Raw genomic sequence first — 16072 nt, forward strand, 5'->3', positions numbered from 1 at the left:
TCACGAGTCCGTGGAGTGCTCCCGTTTCAAAGAGGCGGGAATTTGATTTTACCCTTCTTGTGTTGCTAATAACTCCTCCCTTCACCAAACCCTAAACTCCACCCCTGCAATACCCTATAAAAACCCCATGACCCTGCCTTTGCTGGGTCTTTTGTTTTCATCCTGCCCCTTGTCCCTTGGGGTAATAAATGGATTCTCAAGCTTTATGAAACAAAGACCCATCTCGTTTGTTCCCATGCCCGGCACTGGCAGCTGCACTCTCCCTGGGCATGATGAGCTCTATTGCAACACAACACAACAAATGGTGGAGAATGCGGGCAACCAGTGAGGACAGCATGACCAGCACCCCGTAAGTCACCTGCTGACTGCTACACCTTGCGGGACCACCATCTTAAAAAGGAAGACTCAAGAGTGCCTTAGCAAGAGGCCAGGTTGAAAGTGATCTTAAAAACATGGGGGTAAAAGGCTTATGGTGAGGGAAATTCCCAGTAAGGGGACCAGCTTACTGGGACTGGGCGATGGGACTGACATCTACCATCACTCAGCAAGACATTTATGAGGGGTTTAAGTTTTTTCATTTTTCATGGGAGGGAGTTTTTAAGAGCTACAAGCAGCTAGTCTGCCTGCAAAAAGGACCATTTGACAGACTCTTGTCAACTTTCCTGACACGTCTGCTGTAGCTTATGGACAGTATAACCTTGAGGGCTACTTATGGATGGTTATGGATGATTGCATGCAGCACATCAATGCCCTAGATCAGTGGTCCCCCCTCCTGTGAATCCCTATGTTTTTCAGTTTCTGTGAAGCTACCCATAACTTTCCCTACCCTTTTTTTCCTAAGAGTGCGGCAAGGAGTGAAAACTGCCAGGACAACACGGAGTTGCTACCATGTCTCCGTCATCCCGTGTCCCTCTCTGTCACCCTGTCCCCCTTTTCCTGAAGGCAGAACAAGGGACAGAATCCATCCACAGGTAATGCAGGAGTGCTACCATCCTCTTGCTGTCCTGCATCCTCCTTTGCCCCCTGTCTTTCCATATCCCCCATTCCCTGCTCAGGAAGGTGATGGCCGTCTTCGTCCCATCCCTTGTCCTCAGGGGTAACAAATGGATTCTCAAACTTTATGAAACGAAGACCCGTCTCGTTTTGTTCCCATGCCCATCACTGGCAGCTGCACTCTCTCTGGACATGATGAACTCTGTTGCAACGTGACGCAACATGAGAGTCTTCACACTTTTTTAAGTTTTGGTCCATTTACATATTTGGGTTAATTGTCCAGTTACAGCTTCAGGTTATGAAGTCCCATCCTCCCGGTTTACTGTCTTCAATTTGGCCTTGTTTATGCTTTTTGGGCCTGAGGCAGTAATGGCTGTCCTTGGTTCTCAAGCTAGAAAAGGATTGTTTTGTCTACCTACCCCGTGAAGAGAACTTACTAACACTTTATATGAAGTTCAGACTCACACACTAAGGCAGTAAAGAACCTAAAAATATGAAAGCTAAAACTTAAGGCACCATTTCTTCCCTTTAGAGGCTTGACAAGGCCTTTACCTTGTCAAGTCTCTATTCTCAATATCTACTAATAACAGGCATTTAATAGCAGATAAGTATCTAACAATAGCAAATAACTAAAAATAATAAACATCTAATAACAGTAAATACCTAACAATAGATAAATATCTAACAAAAGTAAATAACTAACTATAATAATGATAAACAATAATAAACAGTAATAAATATCTAACAGTAATAATGTCTTACACAGTCGGGTATAATGCAAAGAAGAATAATGATTATTATGAACAGTTCCTTAGGCACAGAAGAGGAATAATTTAAAACATGTTTTTATCTGCATTAGTCTCTGTTTTTACAGTTGTTTCAAGAGAAGAAGCTTTCTTAACTCTGAAGTAGTGAATCCAGGGTCCTTTGCCAGCAACTTTGACTGCAGTGAGGGTGGTCAGCAGGACTTGGAATGGTCCTCTCCACTTGGCTTGTAGAGGATCACTTTCCCACCACTTAACATAGACCCAGTCTCCAGGTTGGAAGGGATGTGCAGCTGTGTCCAGCCCTATGGGTCTGAGATAGCACGATGTAATTCTGGAGCTTCTGCAAAGTGGAACCTAAAGCCATTAGATATCTCTGTAAATCAAGTTTCCCCTTCACGTGAATTTCACCTGGAATATGTGGAATCTGATATGGCCTGCTATACAATATTTTATAGGGACTGATGTTATCCCTCCACCTTGGTTGCATGCGGATTCTCAGTAAAGCTATAGGCAAGGCTTGAACCCATGTCATGGATGTTTCCTGAGAAATTTTGCTAATTTGTGTTTTGGGAGTCCCATTCATACATTCAACTTTACCACTTGCTTGTGGTCTATAACGTGTATGCAGATCCCAAGAAATTCCCAAAATCCGGCTAACTTCTTTATCTACTGCTGCCACCAAGTGTGGTCCCCTATCTGATGACATGCCCAAGGGAATCCTGAAATTTGGAATTATATGATTGAGCAAAACTTTCACCACTTCCTTGACTGTATTAGTGTGACGAGGGTAAGCCTCCGGCCATCCACTGAAGGTGTCCACTAATACCAGTACACACCGGTATCCCTCTTTGCATGGTAACTCCGCAAAATCTATTTGCCAGTAATCTCCAGGGAGATCTCCTGCCTTTGTCACTCCTAACATAACTCTTTTCCTTGTATCAGAGTTGTTCTTACACCAGATTTCAAATTTGCTTACTACTGATTGTACAATATCAGTCATTCCCTTTCCTATTATGACCTTTTTTAGATGTTTCAAAAGATTTTCAACCCTGAAATGTGTGTTTTCATGTTCTCTCTGAGCTAGTTCCTGAAGGATCAGGGGTGGGACTACAACCTGATTGCTGGTGTAAGAGCCCGTCCACTTTCTGTGATCTCAGCTTTAAGGAACTTAATTAGTTTGTGGTCTTCTTGGTCATATTTTGGGGTGAACCCTGACAAATCAATCTCTTTTTGTGGAATTACTGCGAGAATGCTTTTTTATGCATTCCCTCTTGCTGCTTTATCAGCAAAACAATTTCCCAATTCTGGAGTGGTTTTCCCTTTTTGGTGACCTCTACAATGCATGATAGCTACTTCTATGGGTTTCTTAGTGCTCTCTAAGAGGATAAGGATCTGTTCAGCATGTTTGGTTTGATTACCTTGAGCGTTCAGAAGTCCTTCCTCCTTCCAGATGGCTCCATGGGCGTGGACAACACTAAATGCATATTTACAGTCAGTCCATATATTTACCTCCTTTCCTTCACTCAGGTCGAAGGCTCTTGTCAGTGCAATCAGTTCAGCTTTCTGTGATGACCCATCTGCTGGAAGGGCCTTTGCCTCGATCACCTTGTCCTGGGTCCTCCCAGTCTGAATTTTCCAGGTGCATGTCTTTCAGGTCTGGTCAGCTGGAATAGACCTCTTCAGCTGTCTGTAAACAGTCATGCTCAGGCATATCATCAATTAAGGTGGAGGACAGAAACATGGCAGCATTAACAACAGCAGTTGTTTTCAGGGTAACATCATACCGTTCTAATAATAGTGATTGATATTTAAGCATCCGATTGCCAGACAGCTAATGTCCCCCCTTTTGTTCCAGTACAGCTGCTACTGCATGGAGTACATGCACTACAATGTGTTGCCCAAGGGTGAGTTTTCAGGCTTCCTGAATCAAGATGACAGTAGCTGCCACGGCCTTCAGGCACCCTGGCCAGCCTCGGGCAACATTGTCTAGCTGTTTGGAAAAGTAGGCTACAGCCCTCTGTTGGGTCTCGAGGCACTGTGCTAGTACCCCCAAAGCCACATTCAGTCTCATATGTAAAATGTTCAAAAGGTTTAGTTAAGTCTGGCAGTCCCAGTGCTGGAGCTGACATTAGAGAATGTTTCAGCTGTTTAAACGCTGCTCTAGTTTTTTCTGTCCATGTGATAACTTCTTTTTTGGCTGCTTTTAATGCTCCATATAGGGGTTTTACCAACAGTCCATAATTTGATATCCATAAATGACACCAACTTACCATTCCCAGGAAAGCTTGCATCTCTCTTACAGTATGGGGGTCTAGGTTTTAACAGATGTCTTCTTTGCATTTTTTGCTGAGCTGTCAGTGTCCACGAAAGATCTTAAGCCCCAAATAAACTACTGCTTCTTTAGCAATCTGTGCTTTGTCTTTAGAAACTCTGTACCCACTCAGTCCCAAGAAGTTTAATAAACCTATGGTAAATGGTATACAGTCATCTCTGGTTCTGGCCACAATCAGGATGCCATCCACATATTGAAGAATAACTCCTTCTGGCCCCTGTTTTTTCGAGTCTTCTAATGCCTTTGCTAGCTGGTGTCCAGGTATTGTTGGGCTATTCTTGAAACCTTGGGGTAAAACTGTCCAAGTAAGTTGACTTTTCCTCTGTCTCTGGATTTTCCCACTCAAAAGCAAAAATGTCTTGGCTATTTTTGTGCACAGGAATGCAGAAAAAGGCATCCTTCAGGTCTACAACAGTAAACCACCCTAATTCGTCTGTTAGTGTGGTCAAAAGGGTGTAGGGATTTGCTACCAGTGGGTGTATGTCCTCTAACTTTTTTAATTGCTCTTAAATCTTGTACTAATCTCTAATTCTTATTATCTGCCTTTTTAACAGCTAATATGGGCGTGTTGTATTTGGACTCACAGTGCACTAATAAACCATGATGTAGGAATTTTTCAATTACAGATACCAGTCCCTTATGGTTCTCTAATTTCAAAGAATATTGGTTTTGCCTTACCGGTGTGGCTCCTGGTTTGAGTGCAATACTCACTGGTTCTGCCCATTTGGATCTTCCTGGGATATCACTGGCCCACACTACTGGATTGACCACGTTTTCAGTTTCAGTGGGGATTTCACCTCATTTTTCCTGTACAAAAAGTGCTGCAACTTGGACTAATTTAGATTTAGGAATTACAACTTGTACATCCTTTCCCTTTTTAAATTTAATTTCTGCTTCCAATTTTTCTAGCAAATCCCTCTCCAGCAATGGTTTTGGGGAGTTAGGCATATAGAGGAATTGATGAGTTACCCAGTGCTTCCCCAGTTTGAATTCTAACAGTTGGAAGAAAGGCTGTGTTTCGCTTACCCTGGTCGCCCCAACAACATATACAGTATTGTGACTCAGTTTCCCTTCTAAGGTATTTAACACAGAATATGCCACTCCAGTATCTATCAAAAATTCAATGTCATCTTTCCACAGCTTAGCTATAACTGAAGGCTCTGCTGGGGGGGTAGCCTTTGGTCCCCATCACTCGGAACTTGAGCTGCTTGAGCTTTGTACTACTGGGAGTTGGAGAACTGGGGATTTTTCTTTCAATGCTGGACAGTCATTCTTCCAATGTCCCCATTTTTTACAATAGGCACACTAAACTTTCTCCGTAGGGGAAGTTTTTTTGGATGACTTTTCCTGAGTTGCCTTTTGCTAGGTTTGGGTCTAACTCTTTCAGTTGGGCCCCTGTCTTGAAATACCTTCCAGGCAACCTCTAGCTGTTTATCTATGTCTTGAACTCCCTCTATCTTTTGCAGCTTTCTTCTTATATCATTTGTAGCTTGACCCCTAAACAAGAGAATTAAATGTGCTTTCCCATCAGATGATTCAGGATCTAGATCTGTATATTTGATGGCAGTTTCTCTCAACCTATTTAAAAAATCAGTGGGTGATTCATCATAATTTTGCCTTACTTCGTAAAGCTTTGACCAATATATAGCTTTAGGGACACCATGTTTTGACCCATATACCACAAGACTTTGAAGTCATTTTAACCTCACCATATGTTCAGGAAAGTTCAGCTCGCACCCTGGATTTTCTAGTGGGAATATCTGTGTAACTTTGCCTTGAATCAGCCCATTTGCTATGCTAGCCTCTACTGACGTTTTGATGGCTTTATTGACCATTTGTCTCTCAGTGGGATCAAGTAATGTGTCTAACATAGAGTTCAAATCAGCCCAGTCAGGGTTTTGTGAGTTAATTGCCCTTTCTACTAATTTTGCTGCCTTATCTGGATTCTCTTTATATTTCCCCACAGTAGTATTTCACTGCTAAAACTCGATAAGGGAGTATGGAACCTTTACATATATTGGCCCCTGGTTGCCGACTGGTTGCCATAATGGGGCTTGCAAAACCAGTTCTTTTCCTTTTTCCTTTTTTGACCTAGTATGTTTTGCTATGGAGCTGCATTCTTTGATGGCCTTTTTAGCTGTCTTTCCCCTCCTTCTCTTGTTGAGGGCAGCAATAATCTCATCCTCCTCCTTGGAGCTACTTTAGCAAAAACAACTGTCTCTGTTGACTCTGCTGTAGTAGTAGATCTGCTTCAACCAATCCCAATTCTAGACAGCGCTAATCATGACTTACATCTCTGTGGGAATCAGGCTGGGTGCCTGCATGCTTCGATGATGTAATCTCCTGAGGCAGCTCCTAGGTTCTTGGGGTTGCTATGAAAACTGACAGGCCTGAGAGTGGATGAGGCACTACTTCCTCCATGGGAGGGCCCCCCTCTGCCTTCTCGGCAGAAGGCTCTACCTGCCAGCTTCTCCTCTAGGGATGGTGCCATGGGCTGCACATGCTGGCTCTCCCCTCCCCCTGACCCCCCTTGCTGTGACGACGGCAGTGACTGTGGCAGGGGTGGTGGCAGTGGCAGGGGTTGAAGGGCTGCACCTGAACTTGGGCCTGGGCCAATCACAAGTACAGCTGGGACTGGCCCCGCCCTCATAGTAGGGGCAATGAGGTCTAACTCCACCTCCGCCTTTACACCCACTGCTCAATATCGACTGTTCCTTTTTATTTTTCCCCTTTTCTTTCTTTAAAATCAGTATGTGTTGTTCCTTTTTGTTTTCTGATAGGCTTTGCTGACATGATAAAGCCATAAAAAGCTTAGCATACTCTAACTTGTCAAAATATTTGTCCTCATGTATGCAGGAGATCAAGCTTGATATTAATTTCTTATCAAAGCTACCGAATTCTGGCCACGTCTCATCGTTATCGAGTTTATAAGTTGGCCACATTTTTTCTGAGAGTCTGATAAGTCTGGATTTAAAAAGCAACAACTCTCCACCAGTTAGGTCATGACGGTCCCTTGGGGACTATCAGAATTTTACTATTAGACTCACAGGAAAATACACACCTTTTATGAGTAAGAAAAGTAACCAAGGAGAGGCAGAGAACACAAGCAAGTTAGTAACAAGATCAGAACTCCCAGCTTTCAGAGCCACAGCTAAGGACCTAACCCACTGTGCCACCGTTGGCCTCACACAACCCTTCATTACTGCAATGCTAAAACCCCTCCTACTCTAGTGGACAAGATGGAGAGCAAAAGCAGCTCTGCCTGGACCCCCGAGGGTCCTTCCACACTAAACAAAACTACAAGAGGTCTCTTAACACCTAACTCAGGTGCTAAACCTCCTAAAATAAAGAACATACCACCTTTATTCAGTTACTCATGTGCCTCCATGCCAGGTGCGAGGATTCTTGGGCTCTGATACCTTCTGGACTGCAACTGGGCCCCCCCTAGGAGTGCCAGCAAAAGTAGGGGGGCAGCTTGGTGTTCCTCTGGGTCCAGGGGTTTTCCAGATGCCTTTCTGTCCCATCTGGGATGCCAGAACTGATGCATAGAGAGGCTGACCTGGAACAGAGACTAGACAGAGTTAAAGGAATAAAGTAGGTATTTATTAAAAGGCCTTTAAAGGATGCACCTTGGGCAATGTAATATATGATAGAGATAATTCATGCTTTGTAACTGTATAAAAATCATAAAGATCCAAGCATGCCTCTGACCCCCATGGCCAGAAGCAGGGCTTTCCTCTCTATTCAAAAGATTTCCCGGACTCGCCCAGATAAAATCATAACTATTAACAAATGAATGAGTCCTTCCGGGAAAATCATCGGCCATTTCCCAGGAATGTCCAGAACATTCACAGAACAGCATCTGGAAGAGATTACATCGGAACGGCAATGTCTTGGCTACAACTGAAAAGAAGACCATTTCGAGGAGCTCAGACAGCCATCCAAACCTATGGACTGACTTTTGTACGGGACTGAATCTGTATAGTCCCCGTTATACATATGTAGGGACTTACAGAAATCTTAGGTCATTTCTGCTTCAGGCAGAATAAACTGTATATAAGCTGGATACCTGGAGCAATTGGTGTGAAACTCTGGGGAGATGCTGACACTACGTCAGTTTGAACCAGGTTCACCCAGCGTCAAAGTCTGGGGTTGACGCTGTCTTGGCTGTGGCAGTTTTATAATATTCTATTTTTGGTTGTCGATCTAATAAATTTATACAAATTTTTTTTATAAATTTGGCGGCCCATTTGATCATTTACAACAGGCAATAGAAGAGCCTGGCCGTGGCTACACCCAAGATGGACCCAAAATGGACACAAGATGGATGACTGGTCGTGAGTCTTCACACTTTTGTAAGTTTTGGTCCATTTACATATTGGGGTTAATTGTCCAGTTACAGCTTCAGGTTATGGAGTCCCATCCTCCTGACTTGCTCTCTTCAATTTGCCATTGTTTATGCTTTTTGGGCCTGAGGCTGTATCGGCTGTCCTTGGTTCTCAAGCTGGAAAAGGATTGTTTTGTCTATCTACTGATTTGTGGAAAGAAAAAAACTCCACAACTTTGTAAGAGTTGTAAAGCCGGTATGTTTATTACAGCGCTGGATGCATGTGGGGATCGTTGTCCCCCTAAAGGACATGTGCACCCCTGAGAACTCCTGATCCTTTTTGTCTCCCTTACTGATTCATATGCATAGAATTTCACAATAGGTTCATCGATATTCATTTTACTGGTTTCCCGTTACACTTGCATCTAGTTTTTTAATCAGAAAGTACAGAAAGAACTCCTGGGTCATCTTGCCCTGTCTTCTGCAGCTTCAGCTTTGGTTTTACACTTGCAACTAGTTACACTTGCAGCTAGTTCCCCTTGCACCTAATTTTTTGTCAGAAAGTATAGAAAGAACTCCTGGGTCACCATGTCCTTTCTCCCACAGCCTCAGCCGTGGTCTCTGTCTGTTTCAAAGTTCAAGGGCCCCTCTTATCTCTGTCCTTCTGCTGAAGCAGTATTTTCGAGCATAGGTTTTTTGCAAGAACAGGCAGTTTTGAATGCAGACCAAAACAATTATGCTTGCAAGCTACAGACTTGATAATTCAAAGCGGCACATTTCACCTAAATCTGAAATGGATTTCTACTCTGAAAAATTTTCACTCTGTTTCACTACCCTGTGAAGAGAACTTACTAACACTTTATATAAAGTTCAGACTCACACACTAAGGCAGTACAGAATCTAAAAATATAAAAGCTAAAACTTAAGGCATCAGTGTGAGGAGAACAGCATGCAAACACCAAGGTTGGTGAAGAAGGAGGGGAGGAGGTGCTCCAGGCACCAGAGCTGAGATTCCCCTGCAGCCCGTGGTGAAGACCATGGTGAAGCAGCTGTCCCCCTGCAGTCCATGGTGGTCCACAGCGGTGCAGAGATCCACCTGCAGCCTGTGGAGGACCCCATGCCAGAGCAGGTGGATGTCTAGGGGAGGCTGTAATCCTGTGGGAGACCCGTGGAGAGAGGGGCCCTGATCCCATGCTGGAGCAGCCTGTCTTTGAAAGACTGCACCCTGTGGAAGAGTGACCCATGTTGTCACAGTTTGAGGGGTACTGTTGCCTGTGGGATGGACTCATGCTGCAGCAGTTCTCAGAGATCTGTTGCTTGTGAGATGGACTCATGTTAGAGAATGTCACAGAGAACTGTCTCCTGTGGGAGGGACTCCATGGTGCAGTAGGGGAAGGACTCCTCTCCCTGAGCAGCAAGAGAAATAAATGGGTGATGAACTGACCAAAACCCCCATTCCCCGTCTCCTTGCACCACTCAGGTAGGAGGTAGAGCTGGGAAGGAGGGAGGAGTGGGGGGGAAGGTGTTTTTATAAGGTCTTGTTTTACTTCTTATTATCCTGCTTTGATTTTGTTAGTAATAAATTACTCTTATATCTCTAATTTGAGCCTGTTTTGCCCTTGATAATATTTAGTGAGCCATCTCTCCAGGTCCTTATCTCAGCTCATGAACCCTTTGTCAAATTTTCTCTCCTCTGTCCAGCTGCAGAAGGTGTAGAGGGGAGTGAGTGAGCGACTTTTGTGGGTGCCTGGCATCTAGCAAGTGTCAACCCATGACATCTCCCCAGCTGGAGGACTCCCCAGCTCCATAAACCATGTCACCTGGATAATCCCTTGTCATGGCAACCATCAGCTCAGGAGCAGGGTGACCTTTCAATGCCAAGCCTAGGCTGCACTGATCTTCTTCTGGTCTGTCAGGGACCCAGTATTGCCATAATTTTGTAAGACCCCAGGGAGTAACCAGGCCATTAGGATGCTTCTGGCCAGACACTGGTTGTGCTGAAGATAGAGGAATGAACAGGCTGGACAAGTCCACCTGGACCACCAAACCCAGCATGGCCACCAGCATTCATTGTCTTTCTCCTAGATTTCATTTAACCTCTTTGTTCCTGCTTTTATTTGATCTTGGTTGTGCATATGGAAAAGAGTCCCCATGTCGGTCCAGGGGGGATGGCAGGCCATGGGAGACTCCATGTCTTGCACAAGCCATGACAGATATTGATGGGTTTGGTAATATTTCTACCAGTACCTGCTTTCTGGTGGCTTTGCTGTGTTGAAATTCCAGCTACTCCACATGTGTTAAGTAATCTCCCTGCTGTTACTAAAGAGACTGTCTGTCTGTCTTCCTTCTCCCCTGCCATTTCAATTTTCTTTTATTTCTCTCTCCAGACAGACATTGCCTCTCCCATAGTGATGTGGCTTTGCTGATGTAGCCTGTTGTCTCTGTCTTTCTTGCAGAAGGACTTCACCATGCGGGAGGAGTTGCAGCAGCGGGATGTGGGACACTGGCTGGGGTTCATCACCTTTCTCTGCGAAGTCTTCAGTACCATGAGGAGCAGCACTGGAGAGCCCTTTCGAGTTCTTGTCTGCCCCATTTATACCTGCCTCAGGGAGGTAAATGCCTTCAGACTTTGTCCTTCTCCACTGGTGAGCCAAATTATTGTGTTGCAGCTCTGAGGTGCTCATGATTCATAAATGACACTGGAGCAGGTTGCCCAAAGAAGCTATGGCCCCCTGTTACGAAAGGATGTGGGGGTTTAGATAAGTCCCTGACTTTTGCCCAGGCCTCCGGCAGCAGGCAGTAGCTTTATTGAGGCAGCCACCACCCCAAAAGCTACTTTCTTTCCCAAGTTCTTTAATAATGGCTGATTCAGTCTATTGTAGAATGAATTATTTATTTAATAGACACAAAACTAACAGACATAAGACTTAAAACAAACTAATATCACACAGGAATAAGGACAAAACAAGAGAATACTAGTAGATATATACAGCACGAGGTTAAAGGTACCTATTAATTTTACAGCTAGTGAAGAAATAATATAATTTAGGATTCAATGTATCTTACCATCCAATTGTTGGTGGGGCACACATCAAGATCCTTTCCCTCAATTCCCAGGAAAGTAACCACAGAATCTGCATCCAAACTCTGGGGAGAAGTCTCCAACACTTATCAGGATGTGTGTTTAGAAGGCTTCTATCTCTGTGATAACTTGTGTGTCTTTTATAGTTTGCAAAACAGTGTCTCTCAGTCAAGAATATTTCTTTTATCTCTTCCCACATCTGCTCTCCAGACTAAGATGGTGATTCGTAGCTGAGGCTTGAGCTCTTTTGGTGTCAGAGATGATCCCTTGCTGGGCCTTTCAGCCCCTAGGTTATCTCTTTATGCACCAACTATCTGTGGTAAAAAGGGGGAAGACACGTCCTGCCACACCCCCGATCCCTGGCAGTGTTCAAGGCCAGGTTAGATGGGGCTTGGAGCAACCTGGTCTAGTTGAAGATGTCCCTGCTCATGGCTGGGGGTTTGGAATGAGATGATCTTTAAGGTCCATTCTAACCTAAGCCATTCTATGATTCGGTTTGTTTAATGATTCCTAGATGTTTGCTGTGCTAGCATCAACACTTCCCACCTCAAAAGTACCTACGTCTGCACAGATGCTTGGCTTTTCCTGCATATTGTGTTTCTGCTAAATAAGGGCATGTGCTCCAAGCAAGACCCCTTTGTCCAAGGGTTTGCAAAGCCCAACAGTTAGGATTGCGAACCCAACATTTGAGTTTGCCAGTCCCAGTGTTGTGAAAATCCCCACCCAAGGGGCTTAAAAAGCTTCCTAAAGCTGGTGAAGTCACCTGAATAGATGAGATGGACCAAGGGGACAGAAGAGCAGAGAAGTAAGGTTCCATATGTCCTTACTCCCCACCTAGTTCAGCACAAATCTAGCCCTGCCACCAGGGTTGGGAACATTTCAGAACCCAAGCTCCAGATGAGTTTGTTTCAGAGCCTGAGAATCTCACAGTTTGAGATGGTGTGTTTTGCGGAGAAAATCAAAAACTCCACAACTTTGTAAAAGTTGTAAAGCCGGTATGTTTATTGCAGCGCTGGACGCATGCAGGGATTACTCCCCTTAAAAGGCATGCGTACTTCTGGGATCTTCAGGTCTTTTTTTATCTTTCTCCCCAAATACATATGCATACAATTTCACAACAGGTTCATACATATTCATTTTACAGACTTCGCGTGACATTTAGCGCTAGTTCTTTTGTTATCAGAAAGAATTCTTAGGCCAAGTTGACTTGTCTCCCCCCTCCCTTATCTCTGTCTTTCACTGAAGCAATTTCTGAGCTCAGACTAAACAGCTAAGATTCCAAGGCTTAACTAAAAGATATACATTTAACCTAAATCAAAAAGGCTTTCTACCCTGGAACCTGGAAAATTTCTACTCTGTCTCAGGTGGTAGATATCTTGGTGAGGACAAACAAAAAAGGCAACTCAAGGAGGGTTTTCCCCCATCCTGTTTTAATGGTGGTTTTGTCTCCTGTTGCTGTCTGTAGAAGACTTTCTCAGAAAAACCTGCCTCACTGCCCAGGGCTGGAGCTGTGAATCTCAAATTGTCAGTAGTGCTTCTGTCGGGCCATAAATAACTTGCTGTAAAATAAGTTCTCTGCTAGACCCTTGCCAAAGGAAGCATAAAGAAACTGCTGACAGTGACTTTTAACATGTATGGGAAGTTTTCTTTGAATGAAAACACATCATAAGCATTTTGTCTTCACAGTAATATTGTATGTAGGGCTCACAGATGGTGACTGTAGCAGTGAGAAAGAGTGCAGGCATTGTGATGGGGCATACATATCCAGAGGAGAAGGTGGGAGAGGGATGCTAAGAATAGCCTAACTTCCCCAAAATCTCTGCTAATGGAGGTATGTCACTTTATGGGGAAGAACTAGGCATCCAGCAAAGTCCTCATTTCCCTCTGCTTCCCATCACAGTCATGAAACAACCCAGCCCTTATTCTGCCAGGATTTTTCTCTGCCTGCTTCTTAAAAATACATCTCTGTTCCTTAGGAGGACATCTTTGTCCCTGTGGTGTTGTCAGAGAAGACTCTTAGCTGACATGGGTGCATCTGAGTCTTCTGGCACTCCTGCCCCCAAAAGGTTGATCTGAGACTGCTTGCTCCACAGGGTTGTGACCTTGACTCATGCTGTTTCTCTTCCATGGCTCTGCGATAGGTTTTCATCTTGCCATCGTTTTTTGCCACCATCAGGTAATCGTGATGCCCAGGGCCAACCCAGGAGATCACAACCACCTATTTTTTAGTAGTGATAGGTGCCAGGCTCTGAGATGGTTGCCAGAACCAAAGTCAGGCTGAAGACTCAGACGAGGAGGAGGTGGTGAGCTCCTCTAGCTTTAGCCAGGAGAGGACAAGGATATTTGCACAGACTGGCTCTGCCAGGTGCTCTGTGATAGGGTGAAAATTCCCTAATCATGCAGAGTACTTGTCCTTTAATGAGCTTCATGAAACACATGGGCTGGTGTTCCAGGGCAGGAGGGGGTGTTACCATGGCCTATAAGGTTTGGGACCTGCACTTTCCTCAGGACAGGTTCACTGGGCTTTTTCCCCTTCCTGCTGATCAGCACATATGCCCCTGTGCAGTTTCATCCCCTTGCCCCTAACTCCTGCCCCCTTGGGCATCCCCCAGCAAACCCCCTCCGTGCTGTCCACAATCATGCTTAGCTCTCTGCCTCCATTCACCCATCCTTTGACAATGAATCATTAGCAGAGACAAGATAACATCTCTCCCTCTGCCTGTCCTTTCAGCTCCTCTTGCTTTCTAGTTTCCCTTTTTTTTCCTTTTTTCCTCTTCCTTTTCCTTTACAGCTCTGGCAGACTCAGTCAAAGCTCAGCAAACAAGAGGAAGGGGAAAGCTGCCTGATGAATGAGCCAGGAATGTCTCTTCCCTTTCCACTGCAAAACTTCCTCTCTCCAGCTCCTTTCCTTTCCCAACAAATAAAAACTTATTATCACCATAATTAGTTGTGGAACTGGCCCAGGTGGGAAGGAAGATGGCAGCAAGGAAATTGGTGCTAGTTGTCTCAGTGAGGAATCTGTGCTGGGGACATGGCTGGGACATCAGGTGACAATGCAGTATTATTTTTTGAGAGGTATGGATGGATTGGTGTAGTGGGTTGACTCTGGCTGGGTGCCAGACACCCACCAAAGCCGCTCTCTCATTCCCCTCCACAACTGAACAGGGGAGGAAAAATATAACAAAGGGTTCATGGGTTGAGATAAGGACCAGGAGAGATCATGCGCCAAATACCATCATGGACAAAACAGGCTCGAATCGGAGATATTAATTGAATTTATTGCTAACAAAATCAGAGAAGGAAAATGAGAAGTAAAATAAATCTAAAAAACACCCTCCCCCTACCCTTCCCTCCTTCCCAGCTCTACCTCCTCCCCCAGTGGCAGAGAGAGATGGGGAATGGGGGTTAGGGTCAGTTCATCACATGTTTCTGATGCTGCCCAGGGAGAGGAGGCCTTTGCCTGCTCCAACATGGGGTCCCTCCCATGGGAGACACTTCATTAACTTCTCCAATGTGAGCCCATCCCATGGGCAACAATTCTCCATGAACTGCTGCCACATGGGTCACTCTCCCATGGGGTGCAGTCCTTCAAGCACAGCCTCCTCCACTGTGGGTCCCCTACAGGGTGATAAGTCCTACCAGCAATCCTGCTCCAGTGTGGGCTCCTCCCTCCACAGGTCTGCAGGTCCCTGCCAAGAGCCTGCTCCAGCATGGGTTTCCCACAGGTTTACAGCCTTCTTTCAGACATCCATCTGTTCCAGCATGGGTCTCCTCCAAGGGCTGCAGGTAGATCTCTGCATCCCCATGGTCCTCCATGGGCTACAGGGTCACAGCTGCTTCACCATGGTCATCACCACCGGCTGCAGGGGAATCTCAGCTCCAGTGCCTGGAGCACTTCCTGCCCCTCCTTCTCCACTGACCTTGGTGTCTGTAGAGCTGTTCCCCTCACATATTCTTATCAGAATAAATCAGGTGAGACTCCATCTTCTTCATGCAGGAAAAGCTAATTCTTTATTCACATAACTCATTTTTATAGAGTTTTTACAGACCTCATGTGCAACTTTAATTGGTTAATAGTGTCCTAGGGTGACGTTATGATGCTTGTATCCCCAATCGGGTGTTCTGTTCATGCTGGATATTATATTCTGTGCCTTCAAGACTGGCTCTGGAAGAGAAGGCGGGGAGAAGAAGAAGCATGGAGTTTTGTTATCAGCCTGCTCTCGCTCCTCCACTATGGTGTCTGGGCACGAATGGGGCAGAACATGGCAGTCTGTTGTTTTTTAGTTGGTTTGGCTAGCTGAGGCAGAGAGGTTCCCTGGACTGTTTCTCTTTCCCTTTTTTTTGATCTGTTCGAGCCTGCTCTGGTCTGGGACCCAGGGAAACACCGAGAGTTCGCACTTTGTAGCCTGCTGGGGCCTACTCTGGGCAGAAGCCTTTCCCAGAGCCAGAGGGACTGATAACAGAGCAACCACCCATCGGAGAGATTTTCTGAATTTGTCATCTCTTCAGAGTGACAAATTAGTTTTGTCATCCAGTATTGTTCATTTTTTGTGCTGGGGGGTGCTTTGCCT

The 16072-nt window shown here is 45.0% G+C and overlaps 3 protein-coding genes across 3 annotated transcripts in view; 1 reads left to right on the top strand and 2 right to left on the bottom strand.

Annotated features, from left to right (window-relative positions):
- LOC108962568 (CBP80/20-dependent translation initiation factor-like) overlaps positions 1–16072 on the top strand; it is a 392204-nt gene that overhangs the window by 352676 nt on the left and 23456 nt on the right. Inside the window, exon 11 of the mRNA XM_050986366.1 lies at positions 10876–11031. Coding sequence (XP_050842323.1) covers positions 10876–11031 — 156 coding nt within the window. The remainder of the gene's footprint in view (positions 1–10875; positions 11032–16072) is intronic.
- Positions 1–16072, bottom strand: part of LOC127060980 (uncharacterized) — a 225449-nt gene that overhangs the window by 166200 nt on the left and 43177 nt on the right. The gene's annotated exons all lie outside the window — the stretch shown is intronic.
- Positions 1–16072, bottom strand: part of LOC127060974 (Friend virus susceptibility protein 1-like) — a 1102452-nt gene that overhangs the window by 154980 nt on the left and 931400 nt on the right. The window lies entirely within an intron of this gene.

The sequence above is a fragment of the Serinus canaria genome, chromosome W, assembly GCF_022539315.1.
Source record: "Serinus canaria isolate serCan28SL12 chromosome W, serCan2020, whole genome shotgun sequence".
NCBI lineage: Eukaryota > Metazoa > Chordata > Aves > Passeriformes > Fringillidae > Serinus > Serinus canaria.